The sequence below is a fragment of the Xiphias gladius genome, chromosome 8 (assembly GCF_016859285.1).
Source record: "Xiphias gladius isolate SHS-SW01 ecotype Sanya breed wild chromosome 8, ASM1685928v1, whole genome shotgun sequence".
Lineage (NCBI taxonomy): Eukaryota > Metazoa > Chordata > Actinopteri > Istiophoriformes > Xiphiidae > Xiphias > Xiphias gladius.
This window is the reverse complement of record NC_053407.1, coordinates 23343284-23359523: the sequence shown is the minus strand read 5'-3', so window position 1 is coordinate 23359523 and position 16240 is coordinate 23343284. Positions and strand designations below refer to the sequence as shown.

The 16240-nt window shown below is 41.4% G+C and overlaps 1 protein-coding gene across 1 annotated transcript in view; it reads left to right on the top strand.

Annotated features, from left to right (window-relative positions):
- Positions 1–12312, top strand: part of fbln1 (fibulin 1) — a 30705-nt gene extending 18393 nt beyond the window's left edge. The window contains exons 16-17 of the mRNA XM_040132967.1: positions 1279–1419; positions 11723–12312. Coding sequence (XP_039988901.1) covers positions 1279–1419; positions 11723–11862 — 281 coding nt within the window. The 3' untranslated portion in view covers positions 11863–12312. The remainder of the gene's footprint in view (positions 1–1278; positions 1420–11722) is intronic.
- Positions 12313–16240: the final 3928 nt, after the last annotated feature.

Below are 16240 nucleotides of genomic sequence, written 5' to 3'. Positions count from 1 at the left end.
GAGTCATAAAATACATTCATGTTTCATCGAAAGAAAGTCCTTGGGGAATTAAAAAGTTTTAAAGGAACAGTTCGAAATTTTGGGAAACACTCTTTTTGCCCAGAATTAGATAAGAAGATCGATACCACTCTCATATTTTAGGGTAATTATGAAGCTTGAACCAGCAGCCAGTTAGCTTAGCTTCACATAAAGACTGGAACGCGGGGGAAAAAGCTAGCCTGGCTCTGTGCAAAGGGAACAAGACCCATCTACCAGCACCTCTACAGCTCACTACTAACCATGTTAATCCATACAAAATTTGCATGTGTGAGTTAGTGAGCTGCAAAGGTGATGGTAGGCAGATCTTTTTACTCTTGGACAGAGCCAACGTAGTTGTTTTCACCTGCTTCCAGTCCTTATGCCAAGTTTAGGTAAGCAGCTGCTGGGTCTAGCTTAATATCTACCGTACAGATTGGAGAGCGGTATCAATCCTCTCATCTAACTTTTGGCAAGAAAGTAAAAAAGTGTATTTCCCAAAATGATGAACTCTTGCTTTACGACAATGCGTGTGATCATTTAAGCTCCCCTAACACTTCTTCTGTATATCCCCCTACTCTACATTTCCACTAACGCACAAAAGTCCATATTTGTGGCTTCATCTTGTGACAAAACACTCTAAAAAAAATCCTTTCAGACAATGACTTTGAAAACAGTATGATAGCTAGTTTATTTATTTATTTATTTTTAGTGTCACTGCTTTCCTCAGACTTTTTTTTTTTCTTTGGCTCTGCTTTAGTTGTCAGTTGTCAGAATGTATATGACCACCTCTGACCCCCAAATTAGCTATTCCATGATGTTCTCCATGCAGTCTGGGCTTGGCTGGCCCACACCAGAGATTAAGTGCCATGCTAGTTGGATATGAATAACCACAGTAATCACTTGCAGACAGTGACAACTGACAAGCATCTATTGGCTGGCATACGGAGCATGTTTCAGACACGCTCATGCTCAACGTCACGGGGCGTTAAGCTCTTGTCATTTCTCATAAGCTCTGAGTTGGGGTGTAAAGGACTGAAGACCCTTCAACTGAACAACAGTATTGAAAAGCCTCAACCTTCCTGTGACCCTCTCAATGTACAATAAACACAGACCTTTCAGTCTCCCATTTTATTGTGTTTCTCTTGGAAAGAAACAAAAAGGAAAGCAAGAGTTGGCACAGGTTTGGCGGCGCAATCCCAGTGTGATTATGAGGGTTTAGGCTCCAAAAGCTTATTGTGTCTAATTGTTATCTTCCAACAGAGATTGTTTTCCTCAGAACCACGGTGCCGGCTTACGGATCCTATCACTTAGGCAGTTACGATGTCAAGTTTGACATTCTGGAAGGCAACGTGGAGAACGCCTTTGACATCATCAAGCGGATAGAGAATGGATTGTATGTGGGTGAGTACAGAAATTTTATATTATTTTACTTTATTTTGCGTGTTGTGAAGTCTGAATGAACCAACCTAGTGCAAACATTGGATGACAGAAGCTTTAACATGCAGCCTGTACCACCCAACAGCCTCTGTGACTGGAAATTGCATTTCTTTCTGACAAAGTTGGTGGTTTGGTGAAGCTGGTGACCTCATTTCTCATTTTGAAAAATATATGTGTATTTTTTTATAAATGAAACTCACATGTGCACACTGAGAAGGGACAAAAAGCTCAAAAATCTTCCATGGAATGTCTGGACCCCTGACATAAGTACATCTGACACGGCCCATTCTGGTCTTCTGCAGTGTGGTGGCATCATGTAGCTGTCATCATCTTCACTGGGGCTCTTGGAGTCAGTGTCTTTGGAGAGTTGTCCTTTGAGTGCCTCATTGAGACAGACGAAGGCCTGTTTTTGTCTTACCAAATATTTGGCATCAGTTTTCACAGTCTTGTGGTTGAACAAAGTACCATTTAATTCACTTATCCACGGCTATGCTTATCCCAAGCAGATCATTACTTTCCACAATGAGTTATGGCGGTCTGAATGTACAGGAATAGTGTAGGCATAGAGTGTATAAATCTATACTTGTGTATTTACATGCACTTATACATGAGTGATTGCAGTTGAAAAGCAGTTAATCATAACTACCTGCTCAAAGGCCACCAGCATGCAAAAAGAGCCCTGCATTAGTTCAAGTAGGAGCAGCAGATACCATCTCCAGTGGTGTGTAACAACAACACATGTTTGGGTAGAAGCCATTCCCATCCTTCAGTCTGGTGGTGACCCAAGGCTGCTGCACGCCTGTGGGAGAGATGAACCGAGCCTTGGCCCTGGGAGAATGAGGGTGTTGTGAGCCTGAGGATGACATATTGTTGGGCCTGTCTAGGTGTTTTTGTTTTGGTTGTGTGTTGAGATGCAGGCAGGGTGGTAGTGGAAGGACAGCGTCTTCTTCTTCTTTTTCATGCTGATGGATGAAGGGATGGCCTGTCAGTATGCACATCTGTCTTTACAGAATGAAAGAGAGAGAAGGAGGAGGAGAGTGTGTAACTGTCACTGGTTCAGACTGGATTGTGGGCGCACAAGTGTTCCTCTCTTGGACACTTGTGCAGAAATAGATGTGCTTATCAAACGCACCCAAATTCACACAAAGACATTGGAGATAAATGTTTATTACCTGCAATCATTCACATAATTCACTGTAAAAGCAGTTATAATTATATTGTACTATCTTATAATGGTATGTTTTTTGTTGGAATTTGCAATGGTGTAATTTTGCATGAGTAATGGGCTTTATTTTGTAATGTATTGTCTACTGTGTGTGTCTGTGTCCGTGTGTGTAAAGAGGATTTAGGAGAAATTCTCTGTTTATAGTGGTGCTCATTTGCAGGGGCAAGTATGTATGTGTGTGTGTGCAAGACAGGGGAAAATGAATAGAATTGCACAGAGAGAAAGACAAAGTGAGAGACTGTGATTCAATGAAAGAGGAAAAAGAGAGAGAGAGAGAGAGAGAGAGAGAGAGAAAATATGTGCAGAAGTAATCCTGGGTGCTTTGCTTCATGTGGTTAAATGTATTGTTCCATTTCCCCACACTAGGCCTCAGTGTCTCGCCGAGCATTAGAGCACTTAAACTTACGACCACATGAAAGGCCTGTTTGTGAGGAGCCACTTCTCTCCCAAACCCATTGGATGCTTATTGGATGCAGCTCTTGCATGTTAGCCCCAGTTGCCCATCACATATCCAAACTGAGGCCCTGTGCACTGGAGCCTTTGGTCACTGACTGCTCGCTGTGAAATGTGGTGTCCATGGTGCTATGAAGGCCCTCTTGGTTTTATGTAGTGGGTTGTGCTGCTGGTGCTTTGGCCAACAGATGCTGCTGTTGCGTAACCATTGTATGAGGCTCGCTTACGTGTCACTTAAGGAAGCTTAGTTTCCAGTATCTCCAGTGTCTCCAACAGTGGTATTACAGCTTGGTGGGATGTGAAGAGTAGCAGACATTGAGGCTCCACTAATGAACAAGTGCGTGAACTCAAACTAACTTTGGCCATTATTTTTGGCCACTTTTTGTGTTTTTGAAAGGGACAAAAGAGGCAATTAGGAATCCTCAGAATTCATTTCTAACTTGAAAAAGTGATTCTTGAAAGGTTTGATTGGCTGGCGCCCTTTTCCGTTCTGCTCACTTACTCACTATTTTAAACCCAGCCAGCTGCACACAGGCATGTGGTGTATGCATAGACATATGCGCATATACACACACGCACATGCACACACTTTTATTGGCTAACAGCACACCAAATAGGAGCCGCACCACTCTTTCCTAGTTCCTGGTCATCCATCACTGGCTTTCCCAGCACTGTCACATCTGGATGACACCCCTGACAGCCTTACGCATCTGTGCAAACACAACCGACTCTCAGCACTTGGAAAAAATTATCAGAACCAATCAAACACTTGCAAATCCCCATGATGACCACAGTAGCACAGAAGCGACCACACAGAATCCCTTCAGGTATGTAGACACAAATCAGACTCACCAAAATGATATATATTATCCTCACAACAAAGACAACATTTGTGACATATCGTACACATATTTTATGTGTACAGACAGTGGAGGGATACATTGCTCATGGTAATGCTGTCATCCACTTTTGATTCAGGACAGGTTGTTTGAATAGGGTTGATAATGGAATGATTGATTTTGGCAGTCAGCAGGTGGTTAGATGAGTCCTCATTTTAAAACACTGGCTCTGTTGTATCTGCTGGAAGCACGGGCTGAGTCTGGGGGATTTCCTGCAACACGGGTGACATACACTCACCAAGCACTTTATTAGGAACATCTTACTAATACTGGGTAGGGCCTCCCTTTGCTCTCAAGAAGCCTAAATGCTTTGTGGCATGAATTCCAGAAGATGTTGGAAACATTCCTATGAGATTCTGGTCCATGTTGACATGACTGCATTACATAATTTTTGCAGATTTGTCAGCTGCACATTGATGCTGCCAATCTCCTGTTCTACCACATCCCAAAGGTGTTCAATTGGATTCAGATCTGTTGACTGGGGAGGTCACTGAAGTACAATGAACTTATTGCCATGTTCGTAAAAACGGTTTGAGACGACTTTTGCTTTGTGAAATTGTGCATTATCATACTTGAAGTAGCCATTAGAAGATGGTAAATTTGTCGCCATAAGGGGATGCACGTGGTCAGCAACAATACTCAGATAGGCTGCGGCATTCAAACCATGATTGATCGGTATTAAAGGGCCTAAAGTGTGCCAAGAAAACATTCCGTACACCATGAAACCACCAACACCAGCCCGGACTGTTGACACATAGCAGGATGGGTCCATGGATTCAAGCTGTTGATGTCAAATTCTGACTTTACCGTCTGCGTGCCTCAGCAGAAATCCAGATTCATCAGACCTGGCTATGTTTTTCCAGTCTTCAACTGCCCAGTTTTGGTGAGCCTGTGGCCGCGGCAGCCTCAGATTTCTGTTCTTGGCTGACAGGATTGGAACCCAACGTGGTCTTCTGCAGTTGTAGCCCATCCACCTCAAGGTTCGATGTGTTGTGCATTCTGAGATGCTTTTCTGCTCACCACAGTTGTAAAGAGTGGTTATTTGAGTTACCGTAGCCCTTCTGTCAGCTCCAACCAGTCTGGTCATTCTCCTCTGACCTCTCTCATCAACAAGGCGTTTCCGTCCGCAGAACTGCCACTCACTGGATGTTTTTGGCACCATTGTGAGTAAAATCTCTAGAGACTACTGTGTGTGAAAATCACATGAGATCAGCAGTTTTCAGAAATATTCAAATCTGCCCGTCTAGCACCAACAATCATGCCACAGTCAGAGTCAATGATATCACATTTTTTCCCCATTCTGATGTTTGATGTGGTCATTAACTGAAGCTCCTGCCCTTTATGTGCATGATTTTATGCATTGCACTGCTGCCAAATGGTTGGTTGATTGGCTAATTGCATGATTAATCAGGTGTACAGGTGCTCCTAATAAAGTACTAAGTAAGTGTACAACTTTGTGGGGATCAATATTGTCTTTGACCACTCCCAGTGAGGGTATCATAGGCCAACTTTTTTTTAACCTTTTAATATCAAGGTTGGTTTGCTGAGCATGCATTCTTTCATTCTCGGTTCTTTAACCATTACTTAGTTGTTGCTGAGAAACATTTTTTACTCAATTGTCGCGGTGAGACATTTTTTACTTAGTTGTTGCTGAGAGACTGTTTTTTATGTGGGGAAGAGACGTGCCAACCAACCAATCCCATTTCTTCATGTTCACCATGAAAAATACAAAGCTAACAAAAGTGATCTTGATCATACGATTATGTGAGTTATGTTTTTACTTGACTTAGCCAGCTGGCTGACCAATATGAATGTGCATAAATGGAATGTACAATACAATAGGTAGCCAGCTGTGGAATAAAACAGTCTGGACATGTTTAGTCCTGTTCAAATGACTCCTCTTCATGTGTAATTATTTGTCATGTGGAAGAATGTTTTTATACTATTAATCACTGCTGTCTAATTCTTTTTTCAACAGGGAACATTTTTTAATGCAGTATTTAGTTTATCTTACTGGACAGCAACAGATAATACAGAGTCTTTTTGTCATAAATCATACCCATCCTCTGGAGAAACTGCAAGTCTCAGACGCTGCAGCTAAATTCCACTCTTTTTTTTTTTTTAAAGCAGGTGGAAATATACCTTTGTGGTTTATATCCTGTGCAGAGAATAAATATCTTTTGTGTGTGGCATTGGCACAGGGCATGCAGCCAGCGAGGCAGACAGTAAGATGAATAGAAGAGGAAGTAAACTGTTTGTCTCTATGCAGGTAGTCATGGTCGTCAGTGCAGCCGTCCACAGTGGCTGGTGGAATGTGAGCCTACTGTGTGAGACATGACTACTTCAGAGCCAGTGGAGCTTGTGGCTCTGGCTTGTGGCTGTGCTGGTGAGGAGATGAGGACAGCCGTGGAGATAAGCAGACAACTTGCTCCTCAAATTTGAGCGGTTGTCATTTGGATGAATCACAACACGGCAGCAAAAGGGGCCACCAGAGCCTGCCAAGCCCGCAAGGAAGGCTCGTCTGTCCCACTAGAGATTAGTATGGTTAATCAAAACAGGGACTTCCCCACTTAACAACACCACAGTCAAACACTTGACACTCCCCTCCGGTGGTACTCCACCATCAATGTACTGATGAAGAGATGGCAATGCAGACCATGTACCCTTATATGTACACATATAGTATTACTTCCAAAAAAACTGTCTTAATAATTCATTAGATGCACTTATCTCCCTTTTTTTGTGACCTATCCTAGTATATAATACTCATCATTACTCTCTGCTTTCTGGCACTGTGATTTTAATAAAATGTTACTTTGTTTAGTTAATCACTCAGTTCGCAAAATGAATGCTTTTTTTATCAATGTTCATGTAGTGACAAGCCAAAATAGATTAAAAAGTACTTTTAAAACCTTATCAAGATGCTGTATACTTTGGAGATAAAATAATATAATCACTACCAATATAAAATCCTGATTTACAATGCAAACAAAGCAGCTTTTCATCTCATATCCTTTCCATTTAGTCTAAATTGACAAGTTTATTTTCTGCTCCTTAGTTTTGGTTCTTTGCTCTTAAATGTCAATTGTAATATCATGCAAAGGTTGTGGTAAAGATAATGGCGCATGTTATGTCATCTCAGCTGCTCTGGCCCACAACTGCTAAAACAGAAAGTCCAAGAAAAGAACCAACCAATTCCCTACGGTTACTTTTCAATGATGTCACTACCCAGTGAGTGACACTTTCCAACAATGACCCATGGGCCATTTGAGAGATGTGTAACTATGACTCACTGTTAATTGACCTTAAAATATCAAGCCACATACGCTGGCCTTCCAGAGCAGGGGTGCACATGGATCCCACCCCCTCTTTGGAGTGGTCAGAGCTGTGTTTAGACAGCCTGACCTGACTGGCAATCCATGTACCAGTGGCCAGTGACCTGGCCATAAACACGAGATCTTTTCCCTGAGGGGCATGTACAGTCTTTGTACAGTGGGTTATGTTGGCAGTTTGAAAGGATTATATTTCAGCCATGCTGATGGGTTATCAAAACTAAAATTGGTTGCTTTGCTAATGGGGTAGCAAGGGAGCTAGTTAGCAATTTCCTTGGCATGTCTCCTAGCTTTTATGGATTTTTTTGGCGAAAAAGTTTCATGCAGTAAAAAAAGAATCATTGAATAAGAAACCACTCTTTGCTATGTTTAGATTTATGCCAGCAGTGCTCAGCTGTGCGTCAGGGATATGGTTAGATACAAAACATATTACAGTTACAGCCATAGGATGCTGAAGAGTGCCCTCCAGTCCCCTTTTTGTATACTGGAACTTTGTACGCCACCTGGATACTCTCCAGTGGTTTCACTGCAGTGAGCATGCATAGCGCCACAACCAGCGTGTCATTATACAATACTGTGGTGAGGCCAATGCATACTTTTCATTTGTCTCTGGTGTTAAACCCCTTCATTTTGGATTTTGTCATACACTTCCTCGCTGAGTTGTAGAAACCAGAAAACCAAGAAATTGTACTGTTTACATGTAACCCTTCAATATTGCAGCCCTCATGGCCATGAAGGATGACAAATGCCTCCTGGCATTTGCTTCACTTTGTTTTGTGGCAGTGTCTCTGCTACTAGTATGCATTTATTTAAGGCTATTTTCTACTTAAGGGGCTACTTTATGGTGTGGCGGACTGTTTTGGAGAACGGACAGATTGTACAGCTGTTTGTTTGATGGTGGTTGTTCAAGCCAGCGGGGTCACCTTTGCACCCTGTGGCAGATACCTCAGTGAGATGGAAAGAAACCACAAACCTTTCCAGCACTACAACTCAATCTCCTACTCTGGTACTTCAGGCCTCAGATGACATGACCTTGCAACTCAGTCCCGGGGCAAATGGTCAGCTGTAGGGTTGTGAAAACCTCCCCATGTTTATTTATATGAATCTCAGGTGGTATGGTAGCCAATCAAAGTCAACCTGTTATGTGGCTGTTGGCTTTTTGCCTTACAGGCCAGATGAAATGTTAAAGATGAGTATGCGGTTGTGGTTTCACCTCAGGTTCACTATAAGTATGTTGAGGCCCAGTTGTTAGCTGATGCTTTCCCCTCATTGAGGATACCACTGTGCTTTTCATGGGAAGCTTACGGAAACACAGAGTCATCATGTTAGGATTTCACAGATACTTCCAAGAGGTCATATACACTGACTTTAGTATCAAGCTGCTTTGTGCAGAATTGGGCACACATGCCCATATTGTAATAACATAATTACCCTTTTCTGGCCCTGAAGGCTGTGGAAAGAAAATAAGTTAAACAAAGGCCAGAAGTTGAATAAAATATGTCTTGACAAATTAGTTGTTTCTTACCGAGCCACAAATCACTACAGAAACCGTGATACATCTTAGAGGTTACATCTTACTTCTTGGTTTGTTATCACACCCAGTAGCAGATTTAAATATTTGAGTTGAGGAAAAAACTGAACTGTGTTTTCAGCTAAGTTTCAAATCATCAACAGTGAGCTCTGGGGAAAATTGGCAATTTGGAGGAGCTATTGGACACTATAAAGGAATTTCTGTTCCTAAGCACACAGTTGTGCCGTCCACATGTGCTAATTAGACCACAAACAAATTTACAAAACACTAACGAGCCTAAGACACATTCCACATATTGCACTATTTAGATGTCCTTAATAAATTTTCAGTTTAGATGTGATGTGTCTGGGTTTTTGCTATTTATTTATGTGGTAAGATTGTTTAGCTTTCTTTCATAGAAACAGTCTTTAGCATTTTCCGTGGAAAATTTACCCTCAGTTGACCCCGATTATAGAATGTTTAGTCCTCATTAGATTTAGGCCACACACTCTTTGTACACTACAATTTAAAAAAAAAAGTCTCAATGTGGACTAAAACCCATCTGTCTTTGCGGTGGTCCATATTGTGCTCATAATGATATCTTACCCATCTTCATTGTGTGCTTGCTCAGCCCAGCACAGAAGCTTTTGAACTGATTTTTATCTGATTTAAGTACACACACGAATCATGAACCTTCTGAACTCAATTTGAGTTTGCATTGGTCAACTCAGAGCTGCGTGCCATCTCAACTGGCTTATGACTGAAAATAATTTTCAGACTTAAAATTCAGTCTCTTTTTCCATGTCAGTTATTTTCTTAATGTTGCGGCCGTTGTTAGGTTTAAGATAAAGGTTAGCTTTTTCTGATGGCGCTGACGCTTTGGAAACAATAAAATGTCAGTCCCGCACCCCTCCGTCTAGTGTCACTATGCTACAGAGTCCCAAAACACCAAAACAAGGGGGCAACCCTGGTAGAAGTGGGCCCCATTCCACACTCCTCCAAGTGCTTATCGCCAGAATCTTCTGGAATCTGTTGTGTGCCCACAGATCCGACTTGGAGAAGGACGAGAGAGCTAAAGAAAGTGACAGAGAGAAAGAGAGAGAGACAGCAGCTCAAGCTCCTATAGTTGCCCCTCCCGGAGTTAAAGATGGATTCCTGGAGGAATGCCTCCATGGCTGTATTGCGTGACTATGACTGCTCCCCTCCATCAAACACATGGGACTCATTTACCCTTGTGGGCCACAGTGATGGTGCCACAAACACCAGGCCCCCTCAGGAGGGGAAGAGAGGGGAGGAAGAGAAAGAGGAGGATGAGTGGGAGGAGGAATCTGCCATCATACAATGCCAGTGTCCCAAAGGCCGCAGTGGATGGAGCATAATGGACCATCATTTGTGGTGAACGATGACCAAAAGGGTTTTATTATTTTATCACAAATACCACAGCAAGGAGTTTCATAATTCAGACCAGTCGCTGCAGTGATCTGTTGTTGTTTTGATCCATGTTGAATTAAAAACTTGAGTCATCACACTAAACACTTGAACACTTTACTGACTCAGTAATGACTAAGAAAAACACAAAAGGAGTAAATTAGAAAAACAAAGAGGACGGTTGAAGGTTTGATAGGACAACAGTGTGGGGATTGTGCTGCCTGACTGCACTCTGGCGATGACTGTTCAAACAGGCCAGAGCTGAAATGTCACCAGACCTCTGCAGAGAAAAGGCCTGCTGACAGCCTGTATAAACACTGGCATTTTTCCCCCTGTAATCGCATGTTCACTTAAAAAGAGCACCCAGTGAATTCCATGGGCATTCAGTAATGCTCTGTTTCAGTTTCACGTGTATTCTCCCATCTGTTTTACCCTGATAGAGGGTGTCTTTTGTTGGCAGGGAGGAATAAAATTCTGATTGTCATGGAGAGTCCAGCCATCAGCTTTGTTTAGCTAGTCAACATCACACTTCATTTGAATACTCATCCAAATGTACCAGTAGATATGGCTCACCTGACACCAGAAACTACTGTAGTAAGTGATGTCGCCAAGTGAAACCTACCATTAGTTTTAGGGTTATTATTCACTGGAAGAAATGTAGTAGCTGTATTGAATAAAACTGAAAACTGAAAATTGACAGAACTGTCAGACTTGAGATGGACGACTGAAGAAGAAGACTGGTTAAAACAGCATGCGATCAGGACCTTGTCTTTGAAAAGATACTCTGCATCATTTGTAGAATGAAAAATGTAATTTTTCAATGCGCTGACCACCACAAAGAAAATTCCACTGGCCTGAATTTTATTGGGTTGGAAGCAACATTTCTAACTCAAAACCTCAGCATTTAAAACCAAAACTATCTGCATGGCTAGATACCAATAGGGGTAAGACAGAAAAATAGTTTTGGGTGACCCTTTAAATCAAATAGCAATACAGAAATACGGAAATGAAAACATTCAAAATCAAGTCAAAACGAACAAGTCTTACCTTGTTCATTAGCTTTAATAGCTGTTAAGTGCTGCTCTTTTAGTTTATCAACCAATACATTTCTGAAGAAATGACAAAACTGACAAAGTGAAACGAACCAAAGACAGGCTGTTGCTAAAAATTTACATCCCAACATTTCGCTGGTGTTGTAATCTTGTTGCTGTTGTTTTGTTACTTTTTGCTTCATTCTCTGGTACTGATAGTATCAAGTAGCTGAAGAAGTAAATGACTCAACATCCTAACATCTCATGACAGAGCAACACAGACGGTTCTTTTCGTTAGTAGTGTAGGTTCTGTACCATAGACAGACTACTATACTGTTGTCTATTTACCGTATGTCCATGACATTGTTGTTCTTCTTTGTGTCTTTCAGGTGTTGTTCGCCAGGTGAAGACTCTGATTGGTCCATTGACTACAGTACTGAAACTGTCCATGCGCAACCTGACAACTCAGGGCGACTCTGGCCAGAACATCATAAACGTTCATGTCTTCGTCTCTGAGTTCTGGTTCTGAGAGGTGGCTGCCAGATTTTACCAAATGTATTTGGACATTCAATGTCAACACTGTATACATTGGTTTTGTTATATCAATGCAAAGATCAGTGTCGAGGTTTCAATGTTGTGTTTGATTACTTTTGACAGTTTCTGAGATGAAAGGCTACTAGCTGCTTTTGATGAGAGCACCAAACTTTGTTTTGATGACAAGCTCAGCCTGAAGTGCACTCCTGTGTTGCATCTGGCAAAATGGAGCTAAAAATGGAGAAACTCTATGTTTTAACTGTTTTGAATTGAACGTGCATGCATTTAGAGAGGTTGTTAATAGATATGATGATGAAAATTCAACAATATTCTTTTCATGCCATTACAGTATAAGCCTTTGTTTTTGTAACATTCACTTTTCCTTTCTTACTGTATGCATTGGATGAGGTATTTTTTCTATGGAATAAACACTATTTTAGTTACAGTATTTGTTTTTTTGTATTTCTTCCCAGCAACATTTAAACACCAGTCTTTGAATTTCTCGCTGAGTAATAAGCAGATGTTCGTACATCATGGCAACAATGTCACATGTGAGCGGACCTTCATTGTCGTGCACGTAGTAACAATAATATGACCCATAGGAGCGTAGAAGCAGCATGTGTACCAGTCCTTCAGCATCATGGTAACAATAATAAACACGCAGCAGTTAAGGTCATGGTTTGGTCAGGTTTAGGCACAAAACTACTTGGTTAGGTCTAGGAAAAGATCACGGTTTGGGTTAAAATAAATACTTTGTCAAGGTTAGAGGACCTTCGTCGTCATTGCTAGAATAGCTAATAAACACATGGTTAAGGTTGTGGAACAGTCATGGATTAAAGAAACAACAGTGACTGTCAGTTTCATATGGGAAACAAACAGTCGTCTTCTGTGTGAAAGTCCTGGGTTTTGTTTACCCATCCTTCTAACGTGGACGTTGTCGCTCTTTATATCGCATCATCTAATTTCTTCCTTTGCTCCTGTCAGAAAAACTATGGTCACTAGAGGTCGCCTAACAATAAAACGTAACTATGTTAAGCTGCCTGCACAGACAACCGATGGCGTCGTTTTTGCAGGAGGACAGTCTCTACACACCACAGTTGAGTTTTCATTCTGCCCCATTACTTCTCCTTGTCCTGGCCTGTTGATGGTCCTTTGGCAGGCTCATAATAAGAAGGCTGCAGTTCATCAAATGAGTACAAGTGCTTACTTAGTATTTAAACCTCATCAGGCTACATGTGATGTGACATTGTTATTGTTGTACTTGTCTGTGTTTGGTTCCTCTCCCTTATGTGATGTAATGCTCCAGTTTTTCCACCTCAAAATGGAGAATGAATTTTATGCACTTCCTGGTGCGCTCAAAAATTTCCACAATAGAATAAAAAATGTAGTGTCCATGGCATGTATACTACTTTTTGCTAACAATCATGCAATGCCTCGCATATGATAGATATGAAAAATTCCAGTTGTGTGGTACTAGTCTCAATTTACTACTCACTGGAAGTAGTGAACTTTTTTGGTTAATCTAAAAATTGCCCTTTAAAATGTAAACGTGAAATGTGTTTTCATGTTATTGGTAATTCAGCATAATTTTATTTGACATACCTTGGTTATGAAAACATCATGTGCAATACCCATACCAAATCACAGGAATCTTGATTATGATCATTCAGACCTGTCAATATTAGCTAACAAACAGAGACATGCAAATAGAACTATCTTAGCTGGTTTATTTTTGTTCATGGTGGCCGGAGGATTGTCAGTTTCCATAGCGACATGTGGAACATTCTGTTTATTTTTGCACTGAATGATATCTGGAGCAATAATGATGTATATTGACAGCTTGTCCTCCGCGTGCCCTCTGTAGGGATGTACATAAGCTACTCAAGATACTCTTGCGTGCATATAACGTTCACTGTGGGTTTTAGTCATGGTCTTTTTGTCAGTTTGGAAGTGGAAGGAGGTCGGATTTCCAGAAAATTTCTTTGGTAGAGTGACGGGGGGGGGGGGGGTACAAGGTGGCAGCAGTAGTTAAAGACCATGAGCGTGGGTACCAGGGACCACATTCCTAATTACATTTATCAGCGAACCAGAACTCCTCTCTCCATCAAACATGGGGAGACATCAGACAGAGAGTGAGCTGAACACATGTCAGTAAAAGCCTAACTTTGAGGCTGTAATCATCACTGTGGCCGGGCCAAGCCAAAGCCTCCCAACGCTTCAAAGACAATGGAGGAGGAGACGCATACATCAGGTTCTCAAGTCGTCCGCCGTGATGGATTTTAAGGCTCTACTGAAGGGGGATATCCTCTTCAGAGGAAATAGAGGCCAGCAGGTCATCCTTGTGGTCGACATGAAAAGAGAGAAGAAATGCAATGTGTGTGCGTGTGTTTGTGTGTGTATGTTAACTCCAGGACCCTAAAACCACACTTAGAGCTAGTGTTTTTTGTTTATATATGAATACAGTATATAAGAGTAAGTAGCCTAACTTATGTAATAATGAATAAAAAAATTCAAATGGCCTAGTTTGGAAAGTATATAGGGATAGGTGAAAAATCTTTTTTCTAATCCACAAGGAAATAACATAACAGAGGACGTAAAAATAATCTTGCCCTATATCTGTCAATTGCTATGCTAATCCGTAGAAAGAAAAGTGTCTATTTCTGATCACTTTTGAGGGATGGAAAAACAAGAGTGCAGTTTCCAGGAAGAGCTGTACACATAATTAAGGCCAGTTCTCTTTGTGCAAGTTAAAAAAAAAAATCAGTACATTGTCTATACTCTTAACATATACAGTATCTACTCTATTTCAGGAGTTTGTCAAAATAGAGATGATGTCCATTTCAATTATAGTTGGAGAAACACTTTAAATTGGCTCTGAGTAGTTTGAAACAATGACTACATATTTGGCTACTCCGTACTGCATACAAAAATCCACAGAAAACACATTGTAAGGACGTAAACGGCTGAATATGAGCAACACAAAGCTATATAGCCAGACTGTGTGGGAGGACATTACCCAGGAACAGCCTGGCTGGCTCTGAATGCGGACTGTAAGAAAGGCTGGGGCAGCAGTCCCTAGCAGTGTTACCAAACCACATACATGTGTGGGGACAAATGAGCAAATATCTTCTGCCAGATTCTGCATCCAAAGCCAAGAGGGAGCTGCTTGCACTGGAAGCCTACGGTATGACTAAGCCGAGTGGGCTTGATGAGTCGACGTAATGGCAGGGGAGCAGACCTGTGTGTGTCTGAACTGTTTGTTTGTGTACTCTACTGTGGCACAATGGTGGTCAGGCCTCTCAATACAAGTGGTCATGGCGGTGTCTGGCCCAGAGCAGACAGGGTATGGGGCTGATGGGAGTCTAGCCCAGGGGTTGGTGAGGCTGGCGGATCCCAGACAGAGACCAGAGGACCTCAGGAGGCACGTGCTCGGCCGACTCCTGCACTCACCCACTCCTTCTTTTTCCTGGCGTCCTACCCCGGCTCCCACCGCAACACATGTTATAGGATATAAGTGAGTTCTTTTAATAAATTTGGGGGTATTTATTTTTTTCCTCTATTTTACAAACCACTGTTCCTCATTACAAATACAAAAATGTTTCTTTTAAATGGGCACTACCAACTTGCTGTGGTTTTGCTCCCGTCTTGCTGAAATTCTCATCTTTGCAGTACATCTCATCTTCACAAAAATAATGAGTTAATTTATGTCTTTTAAATGTGAGACGCATTTTGTCTAAATGCACATTTATTGCAAACTTGGCCCATGTGTTATCTGTTATTCTATAAATCTGAATAAACGGCAAACAAATTGCCATTAACTGTCTCCACTGATAAGCACTTTTTAAAAATATTACACCTGTGTCAAAAACTGTTCTCTTACTGTGCATTTAAAGGAATTTGCAAAGTGGTGTTTCTTATAAGTCCAATAGATGGCAGACACATACAACGCAACTCTACACAGGCCCAGAGTTTTAACATTGTATTGCCCTGAACAACTGTCACCACCTTACATTACAATGGGAGAAATAGCCAACCAAAGACCAATGTTTTTTTTTTAAACTTTTCAGTAAGAAACCCCTCATGAATCTAGCTTTCTATCCAGTAGGACAGACTTTGCAATAAAATCTGAATTTATGCCCATCATTTTTATATACATTCCACTGGGACCAAAATAGTACAACATTAAACGCCTATAAGATTCTGACTTAAGCCTAACAAAGTGTTGGATTGCACAAAAAACAATGTGGGAGTCTGATGTAAATGTTATGGAAAAGTCTACTGGGACTTTCACCCAAAATAGGATCATAAAATGTTTGGCTCCACAATGCTATATTTCATGACAAGCTCTATACAGTCTTTGTGATATGGGACTT